Source organism: Lampetra fluviatilis, chromosome 55 (assembly GCF_964198595.1).
Source record: "Lampetra fluviatilis chromosome 55, kcLamFluv1.1, whole genome shotgun sequence".
In the NCBI taxonomy this organism is placed as follows: domain Eukaryota; kingdom Metazoa; phylum Chordata; class Hyperoartia; order Petromyzontiformes; family Petromyzontidae; genus Lampetra; species Lampetra fluviatilis.
Window position 1 is genome coordinate 5745621 of NC_136329.1, and position 17282 is coordinate 5762902.

Consider the following 17282-nt stretch of genomic DNA (forward strand, 5'->3'; position numbering starts at 1 on the left):
AAGATTCCAGGCGTGTGTTGACAATGATGGCGAACAAGTGGGATAGATCTTGACTTAAAGCTTTTGTGACTGCGGGAACTCACATTCGTTGGGTCCTTCGGTAAAGTAACGTAGAAAGATTCAAAGAAAATAACGAATTTTTTTTTTGTCATTTTCTTTGAACCTATCTACGTGACTTTACCGAAAGACCCAAAGAAGTGGGATAGACTCTGACTCTTTGAAGCTATCAACATTACATTTGTTATCATGTCACGCTGTATTATTCTCCATTCTTTTTCCATTAAAAACCATGGTCCCAAATAAGCGCTAACATTTTTTTTTAAGCACCCCGCATTTTAAGAGCCTCCACCGTGCGCTGCTGTGGAATACGAGGCGGCAGACGGTCCTTGATAAACGACGGTCACGTAGGAGCGGTGCCCCTCGAAGAGAGCCACCGGCACGCAACCCGTGGATTTACGGAGCCGCAGGTTGCCGGGCCCCCTGCCGTGAACCAGAGGTCACAACCGGGTACCCGATACCCGTACCCTACCCGATACCCGGCTACCCGTACCCAGCCGGGTACGGGTACCCGTTTGCGACCCTGGTGCGGCCGGGTACGGGTAGGCCGTGAGTCACTGGTGAGTCACCGTTTGTCACTCATTTCCCAACGTCTTGTCTCTTCTCACGATTCAAGTTCCTAGAATCAACCCACCCGCGCCTCCAGCATGGCTTCATCCCAGAGGTCGCAATCAGGTACCCGATACCCGTACCCTACCCGTACCCAGCCGGGTACGGGTAGCCGGGTATCGGGTAGGGTACTGGTACGGGTACCCGTTTGCGACCCTGGTACGGCCGGGTACGGGTAAGGAATCAAAACCCGTTTGCGACCTCTGCTGTGAGCTAGATTGCGGTGGGGCCGTGCCAACGCCTGACACGAGGCTGCGAGCTGCTTAACTAAGCCCCACTTTGGACCCAAAAGCTGCCCCCGCCATCATCCCCGGGCCGCCGGGCTTTTCAATGAGTTTGATGACTGCTCTCGTGAAGGTGATCGCCTTGACGACGACTCGCAGCCACTTGCTCGCCTCGATCCACCCGAACCTATCCATCAACTCGGCCGCCAGGTCCAGTCCCGATTGCAGCACGGACAGAACGTTATCCACGATGACGCGCCACTTCGGCGACGGCCCAAAGGGACCTTCGTCCGGCCCTTCAGCTTCGACCGCTGCCGCCCCTCGGAGGTCCGGCAGCGTGTTCTGGAGCGCGCTCAGAACCTTGATGGCCATCGCCAGGTCCAGCGCCTCGCCGCCCCTCTTCCTCTCGTCGCCCCCCCGCTCGGATTCCCCCAGACACTCTGCGAGGGCCGCCACCACCGCGGCCACCTTCCGCAACGCCACGGCCTCTTCTGCCCGGCTCTCCACATCCGCCGAGAGGTCCAGGGCCTTGCCGAGTACACGGAGCACCTTTACGACGGCCTCGGAGGCGACGGAGGTCGATGTGGCGATTGAACTCGCGGTCGAGGTCGGGACTTCAACGGTCGCGGTGCCGATCGGCCCGATTGCGCGGAGCAACCTGCCGGCCCTCGCCAAGCCCTCGACCTTGGAGCCCAGCTCGTCCCGGCTCTCCGCGAACCTCCCGTCCAGCGCGCCAAGCATCAGGTTCATCGTCTCCGTGCCACCCACGTGGAGGGTCCAGTGGGGCGCGGCTGTCGCCGTCGTCGGAGTGGCCGCGTGCTTGGGTCCGGCGGCCATTTTGTTATCTGGGTGGGGAGGTGGGGGTGGGGCGGGGACGGGTGGAGAGAAACAAATTGGCTGCCGTTTTCTCGCCGAGAGCCGCGTCGTTTGGGCAATTTGGTGACCCTTTTGGTTACATTCGGCTGGAGGATCACAGTCTCCCCGTACGTTGGGCGACTGTGTGGGTTAGAAACGAGGTGGATAGGTGCGTCATTCACCGTCAGCAACAGCCATGATAAATCGACTGCTGGATGAAGGCATCGCTCCCTGCCCATAGACTCAACACTGTCCACAGACTCAACACTGCCCCATAAACTCAACACTGCACCATAGACTCAAAACTGCACCAAAGACTCAACACTGCCCATAGACTCAACATTGCCCATAGATAATTGTTTTTTTACCCTTCTATCTGGCAACAAAACTGACACCTTTTTACAAGGAGTCATGTTTGCATAGACCGCAATACCTGCAGTCATAATACAAACAAAGACATAACTCTGATAATGTATGTGCACTGTCCTTGAAGTTGATTGGTCCACACCCGAGACAGCTTTCCTTAGAGCCTAGTCTCACATGGGTTGGACCAGATGACGCCAAAAGGCGCTTCAACACTACCCATAGACTCAACACTGCACCATAGACTCAAAACTATACCATAGACTCAACACTGCACCATGGATTCAACACTGCACCAGACTCAACACTGCCATAGACTCAACACTGCCCATAGACTCAATACTGCGCCTAGACTCAACACTGCACCATAGACTCAACACTGCACCATAGACTCAGCACTGCACCATAGACTCAACACTGACCATAGACTCAACACTGCCCATAGATTCAACACTGCCCATAGACTCAACACTGACCATAGACTCAACACTGACCATAGACTCAACACTGCACCATAGACTCAACACTGACCATAGACTCAACACTGACCATAGACTCAACACTGACCATAGACTCAACACTGACCATAGACTCAGCACTGCCCATAGACTCAACACTGACCATAGACTCAACACTGACCATAGACTCAACACTGCACCATAGACTCAACACTGACCATAGACTCAACACTGACCATAGACTCAACACTGACCATAGACTCAACACTGACCATAGACTCAGCACTGCACCATAGACTCAACACTGACCATAGACTCAACACTGACCATAGACTCAACACTGCCCATAGACTCAACACTGCACCATAGACTCAACACTGCACCATAGACTCAACACTGACCATAGACTCAACACTGACCATAGACTCAACACTGCACCATAGACTCAACACTGACCATAGATTCAACACTGACCATAGACTCAACACTGACCATAGACTCAACACTGACCATAGACTCAACACTGCACCATAGACTCAACACTGCACCATAGACTCAACACTGACCATAGACTCAACACTGCCCCATAGACTCAACACTGACCATAGATTCAACACTGACCATAGACTCAACACTGCACCATAGACTCAACACTGCACCATAGACTCAACACTGACCATAGACTCAACACTGCCCCATAGACTCAACACTGACCATAGATTCAACACTGACCATAGACTCAACACTGACCATAGACTCAACACTGACCATAGACTCAACACTGCACCATAGACTCAACACTGCACCATAGACTCAACACTGACCATAGACTCAACACTGCACCATAGACTCAACACTGACCATAGACTCAACACTGCCCATAGATTAATAGGGGTTTTCCCCTTTTTTCTGGCAACTAAACTGACACCTTTTGCAAGGAATCATGTTTACATTAACCACAACACTTACAGTTAAATGCAAACAAAAAACAATACTCTGATAATGTTTGCATTGTCCTTGAAACTGATTGGTCCACACCAGAGACAGCTTTCTTTAGAGCCTAGTCTCATATGGTGTTCGACCAGATGACGCCAAAAGGCGTAACTGCTCATAGACTCAACACTGCCATAGACTCAACACTGCACCATAGACTCAACACTGCCATAGACTCAACACTGCACCATAGACTCAGCACTGCACCATTGACTCAACACTGCACCATAGACTCAACACTGCACCATAGACTCAGCACTGCACCATAGACTCAACACTGCACCATAGACTCAACACTGCACCATAGACTCAACACTGCACCATAGACTCAGCACTGCACCATAGACTCAACACTGCCCATAGACTCAACACTGCACCATAGACTCAACACTGCACCACAGACTCAACACTGTCCATAGACTCAACACTGCAACGTAGACTCACCACAGGGCTTTAGCAGAGAGATAATTCGTGTAATTTTGCTGCTGTTGCTCCTCCGTTGATGCAGCGTGGAGACCAAAGTCGTTTAACTCTACGGCCAATGTGCGTGCAAAGATATATGCCGACGTTATGGGCACTGGCCCTTCTTCACAACGCAAGGAGTCGGAACCACTCCTCCCCCTCCTCCTCCCCCCTCCTCCCTCCTCCCCCCTCCTCCCCCCTCCTCCTTCCTCCACCTCCTCTCTCCACCTCCTCCCCCTGCTTCCTCTTCCAACCTCCCACCTCCTTCCCCCCTCCTCCCTCCCCCCCCTCCTCTCTCTCTCCACCTCCTCCCTCACTTCCCCTCCTTTTTTTAAGCAGTTACATTCTTTATTATCGATCATCCAAGTGAATTTCCAACCCAAAACACATTGGATATAGCTCTTTACATAAGACTCTCAATTCCAACTATAAGCAATATTTAGAAATCACGGCTTAGTGTTATAGCCTTTTTCTTAAAACCAGGTAACAACTCTGCTCACTATATACCTACAGCTCTAAACGATACGCACCTGCCTCCACGAGGAAGCACTCGTCCCGTACATTAGCAGATACCCCAGTTATACAATGCAATCGATAAGGCTTGCGTACGGTCTTTACAGTTAATGCAGTTTACTCTTGCACAAAAAGAAACGTTTAGTGACATTAGTGTAGGTTGAATCTATATAAATAAACCACCAAGGGTGAGCGTGCAAGTTAGTAGCTTTGATGCAACATTTCATTTATATATATGAAAAGTGGGTGGAGGTGGAGAGACTGGAGGTGGAGGCTCTCTCCACCTCCTCTCTCCACCTCCTCCCTCCCTCCTCCCTCTCTCCTCCTCCTTCTCTCCACGTCCTCCCTCTCTCCACCTCCCACCACCTCGTCCTCCCACCACCTCCTCACTCCCTCTTCCACGACCACCTGACAAAAGATCACCGCTTGGACCGCAACGAGGGTTCGATCAGGGTCCAGCGAGTGAGCGAGCGCAAGCTGGGAAAGAGCGTCGGCACCCAGTGTCATCGACGGTGGCCTTTTGCGTAACTCTGTAGCCCGAGTAGGGAATGGGGACCAATGGCAGAGCCAAGATTTTCAGGTGGTGGGGGGGGGGGCGGCAACCCCTCCAGCAAGTAGTACTAATCGCATATCTGCATTTCCCATAAATATGCTAAATTCATGTTGATATGCAAATTATTTGGTCAAGGCGCTCTTCCCCCTCCATCCCAGCTTAAATAGACGCTCCAAGCCTGGGGTGTGTCATTCAGATTCTGTCTTCTCGACAGACCTGTTCTTCACCTGAGGACGGCTGCTTGCGTTGTGGCCGAAACGTCGTGAGAATTATTTTATTATGTTTTATTTTTATTATTTTATTATTTCCCTTCTACGCGACTTTACCGAAAGAACCAAGAAGATGAATCCCTGCTGCAGTCACGAAAGCTTTAAATCGAAATTTAAGGACTTGTCCCTTGCTTTTGATTCGACGCGCGTGTGCGTTCGATGGCGCGGCCGTCGATCGAGGGTCGAATTCGAACCGCGTTGTGTGATCGGCATCGCGCTCGCTGAAGGTGAATGCCTTCAGGGAAGTCGCGTCCTGTATACGCAACAATTCTGTGAGTCGCTTATAACCGCTTTGCCGTTACTTATTGCCAATTATGGACTCAGACTATTGTCCTATCATCTCTTAGAGTCCCTGGCACATAATAATATGCTACACAGTGGCAGTGGGGGTCGCAAAATGCTGATTTATCAATATTATATTATATATAAAACTCAAAAGTTGTGTTTAGGTTTGTGGCGGGGTTTGTGGCGGGGTTTGTGTGTGGGTTTGTGTGTGGTCGCGCGCTTGGCTCTCCAACGGTGGGGTCAACGTAGAAAATTGCGCCGTAAGCCCCGTGGTGAGCAAGCGCTGTTCCTTTTTCACATCCGTCAACTTTAAATTAGTTTACTTAGCGATTTTGTGCGATTTCTGTGCGCTTTCTTCTTATTTATTTATGACGCGTGCACGGCCATAGCAACTCACGCGCCGTCGGTGGGGGGCGATGGCCCCATCCAAGTCGCACGCCTTCGGTGGGAGTGAGGTGGACATTTTCTTTCGCGTTAAAAATCCCATTAAAATACTCTAAACGCTCACGTACATTCTTCACTGTCTCATGTCCCCCCCACCCCAATGCGTGCAGTTATTACTACTATACAGTCACGTTTCGATTTAAAGCTTTCGTGACTGCAGCAGGGATTCATCTTCTTGGTTCTTTCGGTAAAGTCACGTAGAATGGAAGTAATAAAATAATAAAAATAAAACATAATTAAATAAGCTGGGTTGGATGTTGAAGAAGAGCGCTCTTCTTCAACATCCAACCCAGCTTATATATAAGCTCCAAGCTTGGCAGTGTCTCATTCTTCACCTGAAGACGGCTGCTTGCGTTGTAGCCGAAACGTCGTGAGAATTATTTAATGTTTCATTTTTATTATTTTATAATGTTTTATTTTTATTATTTTATTATTTCCATTCTACGTGACTTTACCGAAAGAACCAAGAAGATGAATCCCTGCAGTCACGAAAGCTTTAAATCGAAATTTAAGGACTTGTCCCTTGCTTTTGATTCGACGCGCGTGTGCGTTCGATGGCGCGGCCGTCGATCGAGGGTCGAATTCGAACCGCGTTGTGTGATCGGCATCGTGCTCGCTGAAGGTGAATGCCTTCAGGGAAGTCGCGTCCTGTATACGCAACAATTCTGTGAGTCGCTTATAACCGCTTTGCCGTTACTTATTGCCAATTATGGACTCAGACTATTGTCCTATCATCTCTTAGAGTCCCTGGCACATAATAATATGCTACACAGTGGCAGTGGGGGTCGCAAAATGCTGATTTATCAATATTATATTATATATAAAACTCAAAAGTTGTGTTTAGGTTTGTGGCGGGGTTTGTGGCGGGGTTTGTGTGTGGGTTTGTGTGTGGTCGCGCGCTTGGCTCTCCAACGGTGGGGTCAACGTAGAAAATTGCGCCGTAAGCCCCGTGGTGAGCAAGCGCTGTTCCTTTTTCACATCCGTCAACTTTAAATTAGTTTACTTAGCGATTTTGTGCGATTTCTGTGCGCTTTCTTCTTATTTATTTATGACGCGTGCACGGCCATAGCAACTCACGCGCCGTCGGTGGGGGGCGATGGCCCCATCCAAGTCGCACGCCTTCGGTGGGAGTGAGGTGGACATTTTCTTTCGCGTTAAAAATCCCATTAAAATACTCTAAACGCTCACGTACATTCTTCACTGTCTCATGTCCCCCCCACCCCAATGCGTGCAGTTATTACTACTATACAGTCACGTTTCGATTTAAAGCTTTCGTGACTGCAGCAGGGATTCATCTTCTTGGTTCTTTCGGTAAAGTCACGTAGAATGGAAGTAATAAAATAATAAAAATAAAACATAATTAAATAAGCTGGGTTGGATGTTGAAGAAGAGCGCTCTTCTTCAACATCCAACCCAGCTTATATATAAGCTCCAAGCTTGGCAGTGTCTCATTCTTCACCTGAAGACGGCTGCTTGCGTTGTAGCCGAAACGTCGTGAGAATTATTTAATGTTTTATTTTTATTATTTTATTACTTCCATTCTACGTGACTTTACCGAAAGAACCAAGAAGATGCTATACAGTCGCTAGATGCTATCACTATAGGCCGTAGATATTACTGCAGTGCGGCCGGGGACATCGTGACTGGGGGGGGGGGGGGGGGGGGGGTCAGCAGCCCAGCCTCAGCCTGCCAAGGTGCCACCTCGGCCGGCTGGACAATCTAGGCGAGGCCGGAGGCTCTGCACGGGACTAGGCCTCACCACGCCACTCTGTCAGGTGAGTACTTTGTGCTATAGAGTCGATAAATACTGCTATACAGTCAGCATGTACTACTGTAGTGATAGCAAGTACCACCACAGTCGGTATGCACTGCTGTAATCATAGCAGGTACCACCGCAGTTAGTATGCACTGCTGTAATCATAGCAGGTACCACCGCAGTTAGTATGCACTGCTGTAATCATAGCAGGTACCACCGCAGTTAGTATGCACTGCTGTAATCATAGCAGGTACCACCGCAGTTAGTATGCACTGCTGTCATCATAGCAGGTACCACCGCAGTTAGTATGCACTGCTGTAATCATAGCAGGTACCACCACAGTCGGTATGCACTGCTGTAATCATAGCAGGTACCACCGCAGTTAGTATGCACTGCTGTAATCATAGCAGGTACCACCACAGTCGGTATGCACTGCTGTAATTATAGCAGGTACCACCGCAGTTAGTATGCACTGCTGTAATCATAGCAGGTACCACCACAGTCGGTATGCACTGCTGTAATCATAGCAGGTACCACCACAGTATGCACTGCTGTAATCATAGCAGGTACCACCGCAGTCTGTATGCACTGCTATTAGATTCTTAAGAGTAGTTTTGAAATATTTTAAGACCTGCTAGATACTAATAAACCCCAATGATCCGGACGAAATTAGGGATTTCGATCAGATAATTGGGGGGTACGTGCAAACAACACTGCCCATAGACTAACAACATTGACAATTGACTAACAACACTGCCCATAGACTAACAACACTGCCCATAGACTAACAACACTGCCCATAGACTAACATTGAACATCTCCTAACATGGCCATATACTAACATTTACCATATACTAACTTTGCCCATATTCTAACATTGACCATATACTAACATGGGCCATATACTAACATTGGCCATATACTAATATCAAGGCCGTAATTATAATATATATTGGGACACACACACACACACCCCCAATATTCAAATATGCATAAAATGTCCCCCCCCTAATGTATTGCTATAAAACAGATTTGTTTATATGATGCGGTTATGGTTGTACTTTATTAATCCCTAATCTCTGCCATTACATACAATGAAACAAGAAAAAGGTCAAAAAGAAAAAAAACGGAGCAATGCAATACAATACACTATTAGACATTATTGTAAAACATCAATAAAAAGTCAATAAAAAATGTGTTGACTCCATGGCTAACGCAGTTATCTTGACCACTTGGGATGTGACATCGCAGTCGTTGCTGCCTCGCATCAGCCCGTGCACGAGAAGAACTTAGCAATCTTTGAAATACGTAATCAACCAGGCTATGCGTTAATTGTGTGTTGACCGACCCTCTGTGTTGTATTACATTACATTTCGATATTTTACTAGGTTATTTAATTTTAGTGTGTCTTTCTCCTGATTTTCAGGCTTGCTTGCCGTGTCATCGTTCTTGCAGCACCAATTGATATGCTAATTTTTTCTCTAACCCCCCTCCCTCTCTGCCTCCGCCCCCCCTCTGTCTATTTAAGGCCACCCCACAGAGACGATCACCCCTCTCTGTTACCTGTGTTGCTCTCGCTATGTATCTTGGTGATATCTGTCTGCTAATATGTCTGTCTATAGTTTTCTGGTTAGATTTTATGTCGCTATTTCATTATACCTGATGATGATTGCTTGTGTTGCAATCGGAACGTCGTATTCTATTATTTAATTTATTATTTTATCTTTAGACGTGACTTAACCGAAATAACCAAATAATAATTCCTGCAGTCACGAAAGTTCTAAAATTAAGAAAGAAGCTGAAGCTGAAGAAGATGATGAGAAAGGAGAAGAGCGGCTCGCAGACTCACCTCTCCTCTGTCGCCTTGCAGGCTGCTGATGGTGGTGATGGTGGTGGTGATGATGGTGGTGATGGTGGTGGTGATGGTGGTGGGGGTGGTGGTGGTGGTGATGGTGGTGGGGGTGGTGGTGGTGGGGGTGGTGGTGGTGGTGATGGTGATGGTGGTGGGGGTGGTGGTGGTGATGGTGGTGGTGGGGGTGGTGGTGATGGTGGTGATGGTGGTGGTGGTGGTGGTGATGGTGGTGGTGATGGTGGTGGTGATGGTGGTGGTGGTGATGGTGGTGGTGGTGATGGTGGTGGTGGGGGTGGTGGTGATGGTGGTGGTGGGGGTGGTGGTGATGGTGGTGGTGATGGTGGTGATGGTGGTGGTGATGGTGGTGATGGTGGTTGTGGTGGTGATGATGGTGGTGATGGTGGTGATGGTGAAGGTGGTGGTGGTGGTGATGATGGTGGTGATGGTGGTGGTGATGGTGGTGATGGTGGTGGTGATGGTGGTGGTGGTGATGATGGTGGTGATGGTGGTGATGGTGGTGGTGGTGATGGTGGTGATGGTGGTGGGGGTGGTGGTGGTGATGGTGGTGGTGGGGGTGGTGGTGATGGTGGTGGTGGGGGTGGTGGTGATGGTGGTGGTGATGGTGGTGATGGTGGTGGTGATGGTGGTGGTGATGGTGGTGGTGGTGATGGTGGTGGTGATGGTGGTGGTGGTGGTGGTGGTGGTGATGGTGGTGGTGATGGTGGTGGTGATGGTGGTGGTGGTGGTGATGGTGGTGGTGGTGGTGATGGTGGTGGTGGGGGTGGTGGTGATGGTGGTGGTGGGGGTGGTGGTGATGGTGGTGGTGATGGTGGTGATGGTGGTGGTGATGGTGGTGATGGTGGTGGTGATGGTGGTGGTGGTGGTGATGATGGTGGTGATGGTGGTGATGGTGAAGGTGGTGGTGGTGGTGATGATGGTGGTGATGGTGGTGGTGATGGTGGTGATGGTGGTGGTGATGGTGGTGGTGGTGATGATGGTGGTGATGGTGGTGATGGTGGTGGTGGTGATGGTGGTGATGGTGGTGGGGGTGGTGGTGGTGATGGTGGTGGTGATGGTGGTGGGGGTGGTGGTGGTGGTGATGATGATGGTGGTGATGGTGGTGGTGGTGATGATGGTGGTGATGATGGTGATGGTGGTGATGGTGGTGATGATGGTGGTGATGGTGGTGATGATGGTGGTGATGATGGTGATGATGATGGTGATGGTGGTGATGGTGGTGGTGATGGTGGTGATGATGTAGCGTGTGGGGTGATGATGGTGATGATGGTGGTGATGATGGTGATGGTGGTGATGGTGGTGATGGTGGTGATGATGTAGCGTGTGGGGTGATGATGGTGATGGTGGTGATGATGGTGGTGGTGATGTTGGTGATGGTGGTGATGATGTAGCGTGTGGGGTGATGATGGTGGTGGTGATGTTGGTGATGGTGATGATGATGGTGGTGGTGATGGTGGTGATGGTGGTGGTGATGATGTAGCGTGTGGGGTGATGATGGTGGTGGTGATGTTGGTGATGGTGGTGATGGTGGTGGTGATGATGGTGGTGATGATGGTGGTGATGGTGGTGATGGTGGTGATGGTGGTGGTGATGGTGGTGGTGATGATGTAGCGTGTGGGGTGATGATGGTGGTGGTGGTTGTGGTCAGCACCTTGCGGTTGGAACCGTGAAGTTGTCTCGAGCCCACGAAATAACGAACGCGTTGTAGAATTATTTAACGAATTTTCTACGGGACTAAAACTCATGAAAAGTAATTGTTTTTTTTCTATAGAAACTAAAACGCATTTTCTATAGGAAAAACTAATTATTTCTCAAAACAAATTAGTAGATTTTTTTCAAAAAAAAAAAAATCATCATTAATTTTTTTCTAGAAAATAAATAAATTGGCATTAGTTTTTTTCTAAAAAAACTAACGAAAGTTTATTGAGAAATAAACGAATTATAATTTAAAAAAATTCAAAACATCATTTATTTTTTGAAAAAAGTATTAGAATTACTACATATATACACAGTGTATATATGCTGCATCTTTACACAGTGTATATATACTGCGTATATACACAGTATGTACATATATACTGCATATATACACACACACTATATATAGACCCTAACCGTAACCTTCATGTAGCTGACGCAGCTGCGAAGCTATCGTGGGGAGCGATCTCCATCGCCTCGGCTGCCTCGTCACGTGGGCGAATGCTGCCCGGCCTTTGATTGGTGGAGCCTCGTGGCGACGTCACAGGGTGGGCTAGGAGATGTTGACTACCTCGCCTGGTATGCAGTAGGTCGTGCGTTCCACCACCATCACCATCATCATCACGGTGGCTAGATGTTGACTACCTCGCCTGGTGTGCAGTAGGTCGTGCGTTCCACCACCATCACCATCATCATCACGGTGGCTAGGAGATATTGACTACCTCGCCTGGTGTACAGTAGGTCGTGGGTTCCACCATCATCATCACGGTGGCTAGGAGATGTTAACTACCTCGCCTGGTGTCCAGGAGGTCGTGGGTTCCACCACCACCACCACCATCATCACGGTGGCTAGGAGATGTTGACTACCTCGCCTGGTATACAGGAGGTCGTGGGTTCCACCACCACCATCATCATCACGGTGGCTAGGAGATGTTGACTACCTCGCCTGGTCTACAGGAGGTCGTGGGTTCCACCACCATCATCATCATCATCACGGTAGCTAGGAGATGCTGACTACCTCGCCTGGTCTACAGGAGGTCGTGGGTTCCACCACCACCACCATCATCATCACGGTGGCTAGGAGATGTTGACTACCTCGCCTGGTGTACAGGAGGTCGTGGGTTCCACCACCATCATCATCATCACGGTGGCTAGGAGATGTTGACTACCTCGCCTGGTGTACAGGAGGTCGTGGGTTCCACCACCACCATCATCATCATCATCACGGTGGCTAGGAGATGCTGACTACCTCGCCTGGTCTACAGGAGGTCGTGGGTTCCACCACCACCACCATCATCATCACGGTGGCTAGGAGATGTTGACTACCTCGCCTGGTGTACAGGAGGTCGTGGGTTCCACCACCACCACCATCATCATCACGGTGGCTAGGAGATGTTGACTACCTCGCCTGGTATACAGGAGGTCGTGGGTTCCACCATCATCACCACGGTGGCTAGAAGATGTTGACTACCTCGCCTGGTGTGCAGGAGGTCGTGGGTTCCACCACCATCATCACGGTGGCTAGGAGATATTGACTACCTCGCCTGGTGTACAGTAGGTCGTGGGTTCCACCATCATCATCACGGTGGCTAGGAGATGTTAACTACCTCGCCTGGTGTCCAGGAGGTCGTGGGTTCCACCACCACCACCACCATCATCACGGTGGCTAGGAGATGTTGACTACCTCGCCTGGTATACAGGAGGTCGTGGGTTCCACCACCACCATCATCATCACGGTGGCTAGGAGATGTTGACTACCTCGCCTGGTCTACAGGAGGTCGTGGGTTCCACCACCATCATCATCATCATCATCACGGTAGCTAGGAGATGCTGACTACCTCGCCTGGTCTACAGGAGGTCGTGGGTTCCACCACCACCACCATCATCATCACGGTGGCTAGGAGATGTTGACTACCTCGCCTGGTGTACAGGAGGTCGTGGGTTCCACCACCATCATCATCATCACGGTGGCTAGGAGATGTTGACTACCTCGCCTGGTGTACAGGAGGTCGTGGGTTCCACCACCACCATCATCATCATCATCACGGTGGCTAGGAGATGCTGACTACCTCGCCTGGTCTACAGGAGGTCGTGGGTTCCACCACCACCACCATCATCATCACGGTGGCTAGGAGATGTTGACTACCTCGCCTGGTGTACAGGAGGTCGTGGGTTCCACCACCACCACCATCATCATCACGGTGGCTAGGAGATGTTGACTACCTCGCCTGGTATACAGGAGGTCGTGGGTTCCACCATCATCACCACGGTGGCTAGAAGATGTTGACTACCTCGCCTGGTGTGCAGGAGGTCGTGGGTTCCACCACCACCACCATCATCATCACGGTGGCTAGGAGATGTTGACTACCTCGCCTGGTGTGCAGTAGGTCGTGCGTTCCACCACCATCACCATCATCATCACGGTGGCTAGGAGATATTGACTACCTCGCCTGGTGTGCAGTAGGTCGTGCGTTCCACCACCATCACCATCATCATCACGGTGGCTAGGAGATGTTGACTACCTCGCCTGGTCTACAGGAGGTCGTGGGTTCCACCACCACCACCATCATCATCACGGTGGCTAGGAGATGTTGACTACCTCGCCTGGTGTGCAGTAGGTCGTGCGTTCCACCACCATCACCATCATCATCACGGTGGCTAGGAGATATTGACTACCTCGCCTGGTCTACAGGAGGTCGTGGGTTCCACCACCACCATCATCATCATCATCACGGTGGCTAGGAGATGCTGACTACCTCGCCTGGTCTACAGGAGGTCGTGGCTTCCACCACCACCACCATCATCACGGTGGCTAGGAGATGTTGACAACCTCGCCTGGTGTACAGGAGGTCGTGGGTTCCACCACCACCACCACCATCTCGCCGTTTGTGGCGGGCTCACGGTCCGCTTCCTGGAACTGAGATCAGCAAGCGCCGCACATTTCTCCCTCGGATTTTTTTTGTCGTCGTGGTCGTAAATTTGACTGCGTCACACTCACACACAGGTTAGTTATTTCGGTAAAGTCACGTGGGTAGAAAATTCAAATAAAACAAAAAGTAACGCATCACGACGTTTTGATCGCAACACAAGCGGTCGTCCTCATGCGGGGAAAAATAATCCAGCCGTGGAACTTTTGCACCAGCCACTGTTGCGATTGAAACATCGTGATGTGTTATTTTTTATTCTTCGTTCTTTCGGTAAAGTCACGTAGAAGGGAAATAATAAAATAATAAAAATTTAACAATAAAATTCTCACGACGTTTCGACTGCTTCTCTCATCTCACTCCACGTTCCTTCCTCGCCCTCTGCGTTCACCATTCCAGATGCCTCTCTCTGTTACCCCCCCCCCCGCTTCCCTGTGCTTAATCACTGTTTCATTGCTTTTATGGCTTTATTTTGGTGATTTTCGAAAAGTGTGTTGGTTTGGCCATGTTTGTGTTGTTGTAGTACAGAGTTAGACTGATAGCCTTAATCTAAGTGGTCTTGTGGTTGTTGTTGTTGTTTGACTTTTGTGGCTTTATTTTGGTGATTTCAAAAAGTGTATTGGTTTAGCCATGTTTGTGTTGTTGTAGTACAGAGTTAGGCTGATGGCCTTAATCTAAGTTGTCTTGTGGTTGTTGTTGTTGTTTGACTTTTGTGGCTTTATTTTGGTGATTTCAAAAAGTGTATTGGTTTAGCCATGTTTGTTTGTTGTAGTACAGAGTTAGACTGATGGCCTTAATCTAAGTTGTCTTGTGGTTGTTGTTTGACTTTTGTGGCTTTATTTTGGTGATTTCAGAAAGTGTGTTGGTTTAGCCATGTTTGTGTTGTTGTAGTACAGAGTTAGACTGATGGCCTTAATCTAAGTTGTCTTGTGGTTGGTGTTGTTGTTTGACTTTTGTGGCTTTATTTTTGTGATTTTCGAAAAGTGTATTGGTTTGGCCATGTTTGTGTTGTTGTAGTACAGAGTTAGACTGATAGCCTTAATCTAAGTTGTCTTGTGGTTGGTGTTGTTGTTTGACTTTTGTGGCTTTATTTTGGTGATTTTCGAAAAGTGTATTGGTTTGGCCATGTTTGTGTTGTTGTAGTACAGAGTTAGACTGATAGCCTTAATCTAAGTTGTCTTGTGGTTGGTGTTGTTGTTTGACTTTTGTGGCTTTATTTTGGTGATTTTCGAAAAGTGTATTGGTTTGGCCATGTTTGTGTTGTTGTAGTACAGAGTTACACTGATGGCCTTAATCTAAGTTGTCTTGTGGTTGTTGTTGTTGTTGCTTGACTTTTGTGGCTTTATTTTGGTGATTTCAAAAAGTGTGTTGGTTTGGCCATGTTTGTGTTGTTGTAGTACAGAGTTAGACTGATAGCCTTAATCTAAGTGGTCTTGTGGTTGTTGTTGTTGTTGTTTGACTTTTGTGGCTTTATTTTGGTGATTTCAAAAAGTGTGTTGGTTTAGCCATGTTTGTGTTGTTGTAGTACAGAGTTAGACTGATGGCCTTAATCTAAGTGGTCTTGTGGTTGTTGTTGTTGTTTGACTTTTATGGCTTTATTTTGGTGATTTTCGAAAAGTTTTTTGGTTTGGCCATGTTTGTGTTGTTGTAGTACAGAGTTACACTGCTGGCCTTAATCTAAGTGGTCTGGTACAAAAACTGACACTGATAAAAACTGACACTGATAAAAACAGACACAAATAATGATATGCAATCATGATATGCAATCATTATCAGAGTTGTTTCTTTTTGTTTGCATTTTGACTGCTTGTGTTGTGGTTATTGCAAACATGATGCCTTGTATAAAGCTGTCAGTTTTTGTACCAGTTGAAAGGGTAAAAACCTCTTACTATATTTTGCCACTGGTAAAGGAGATGTCTCATAGTCTAAGTTGTCTTGTGGTTGTTGTTGTTGTTTGACTTGCATCCCACTGGGATTTTTGCACACAGCGTTGGTGTACGGTGCTTTTCCTGCAATATTTTGCTGTCTTTTCTTGGATTTTCTGTTTGCACTCAGTCACATATTCACTTTAAGACGTTTTCTTGTTCATGTTTTTGTTTTTTTGTTTGTTGCGGTTGCACCCGATTCAAGAGCCGAATGGCTCACAGGGCTACACCTAATACATGAACTTGTACTTCTCTCTCTTTGCCTCCTCTACACTGGAATGGACTCCCTCTACACGTCAAACGATCGGCCACTCTCACCATCGTCTGCTCCGCCCTAGAGACCCATCCATTCTCACCCACCGACCCTTCGTCTACCTCCTCCCCGTTACGGAAGTCGCCCTCCCTCGACTCATTGACCTTGCCACCTTCACCTCCGTTTCCTCTCGCGCATCATCATCATCATCGTCCTCATATCCATAACCATCTTCTTGGTTCTTTCGGTAAAGTCACGTAGAAGGGAAATAATAAAATAATAAAAATAAAACACGATAAAATTTCGATTTAAAGCTTCTTTCGTGACTGCAGGGATTCATCTGCTTGGTTCTTTCGGTAAAGTCACGTAGAAGGGAAATAATAAAATAATAAAAATAAAACATAATCAAATAATTCTCACGACGTTTCGGCCACAACGCAAGCAGCCAGAGCCGGCCCAGCCACTAAGCGACCCTTGCAATTGCAAAGGGCCCCGTGGCCAGCAGAGGGCCCCCTAGAGTCACTGCGAGCTAGTGGGTGAAAAAAAATCATACATCAAAGGGGCCTCCAACCAAATTTTGCTTAGGGCCCCCAAAGGTCTAGGGCCGGTTCTGTCAGCAGCCGTCCTCAGGTGAAGACCAGATCTGTCGGGGAGACAGCGTCTGAAGGATGAATCCCTGCAGTCACGAAAGCTTTAAATCGAAATCCATAACCATTGTCAAGGTCCGGACCTAAACCCCATCGCAATGTTGTGGCAGCGCCTGAATGGAGC

General features: G+C 48.5%; 1 protein-coding gene across 2 annotated transcripts in view; it reads right to left on the reverse strand.

Moving 5' to 3' along the window:
* LOC144949872 (uncharacterized) overlaps positions 1–17282 on the reverse strand; it is a 20044-nt gene continuing 2762 nt past the window's right edge. Inside the window, exons 1-2 of one of the 2 annotated variants that reach the window (XM_078879861.1) lie at positions 4004–4128; positions 1–1735 (exon numbers count right to left, since the gene is read on the reverse strand). In XM_078879861.1, coding sequence (XP_078735987.1) covers positions 930–1727 — 798 coding nt within the window. In that variant the 5' untranslated portion in view covers positions 1728–1735; positions 4004–4128 and the 3' untranslated portion in view covers positions 1–929. Of the gene's footprint in view, positions 1736–4003; positions 4129–17282 lie in introns of those variants that run through there. The other variant, XM_078879862.1, reaches the window with a different exon arrangement.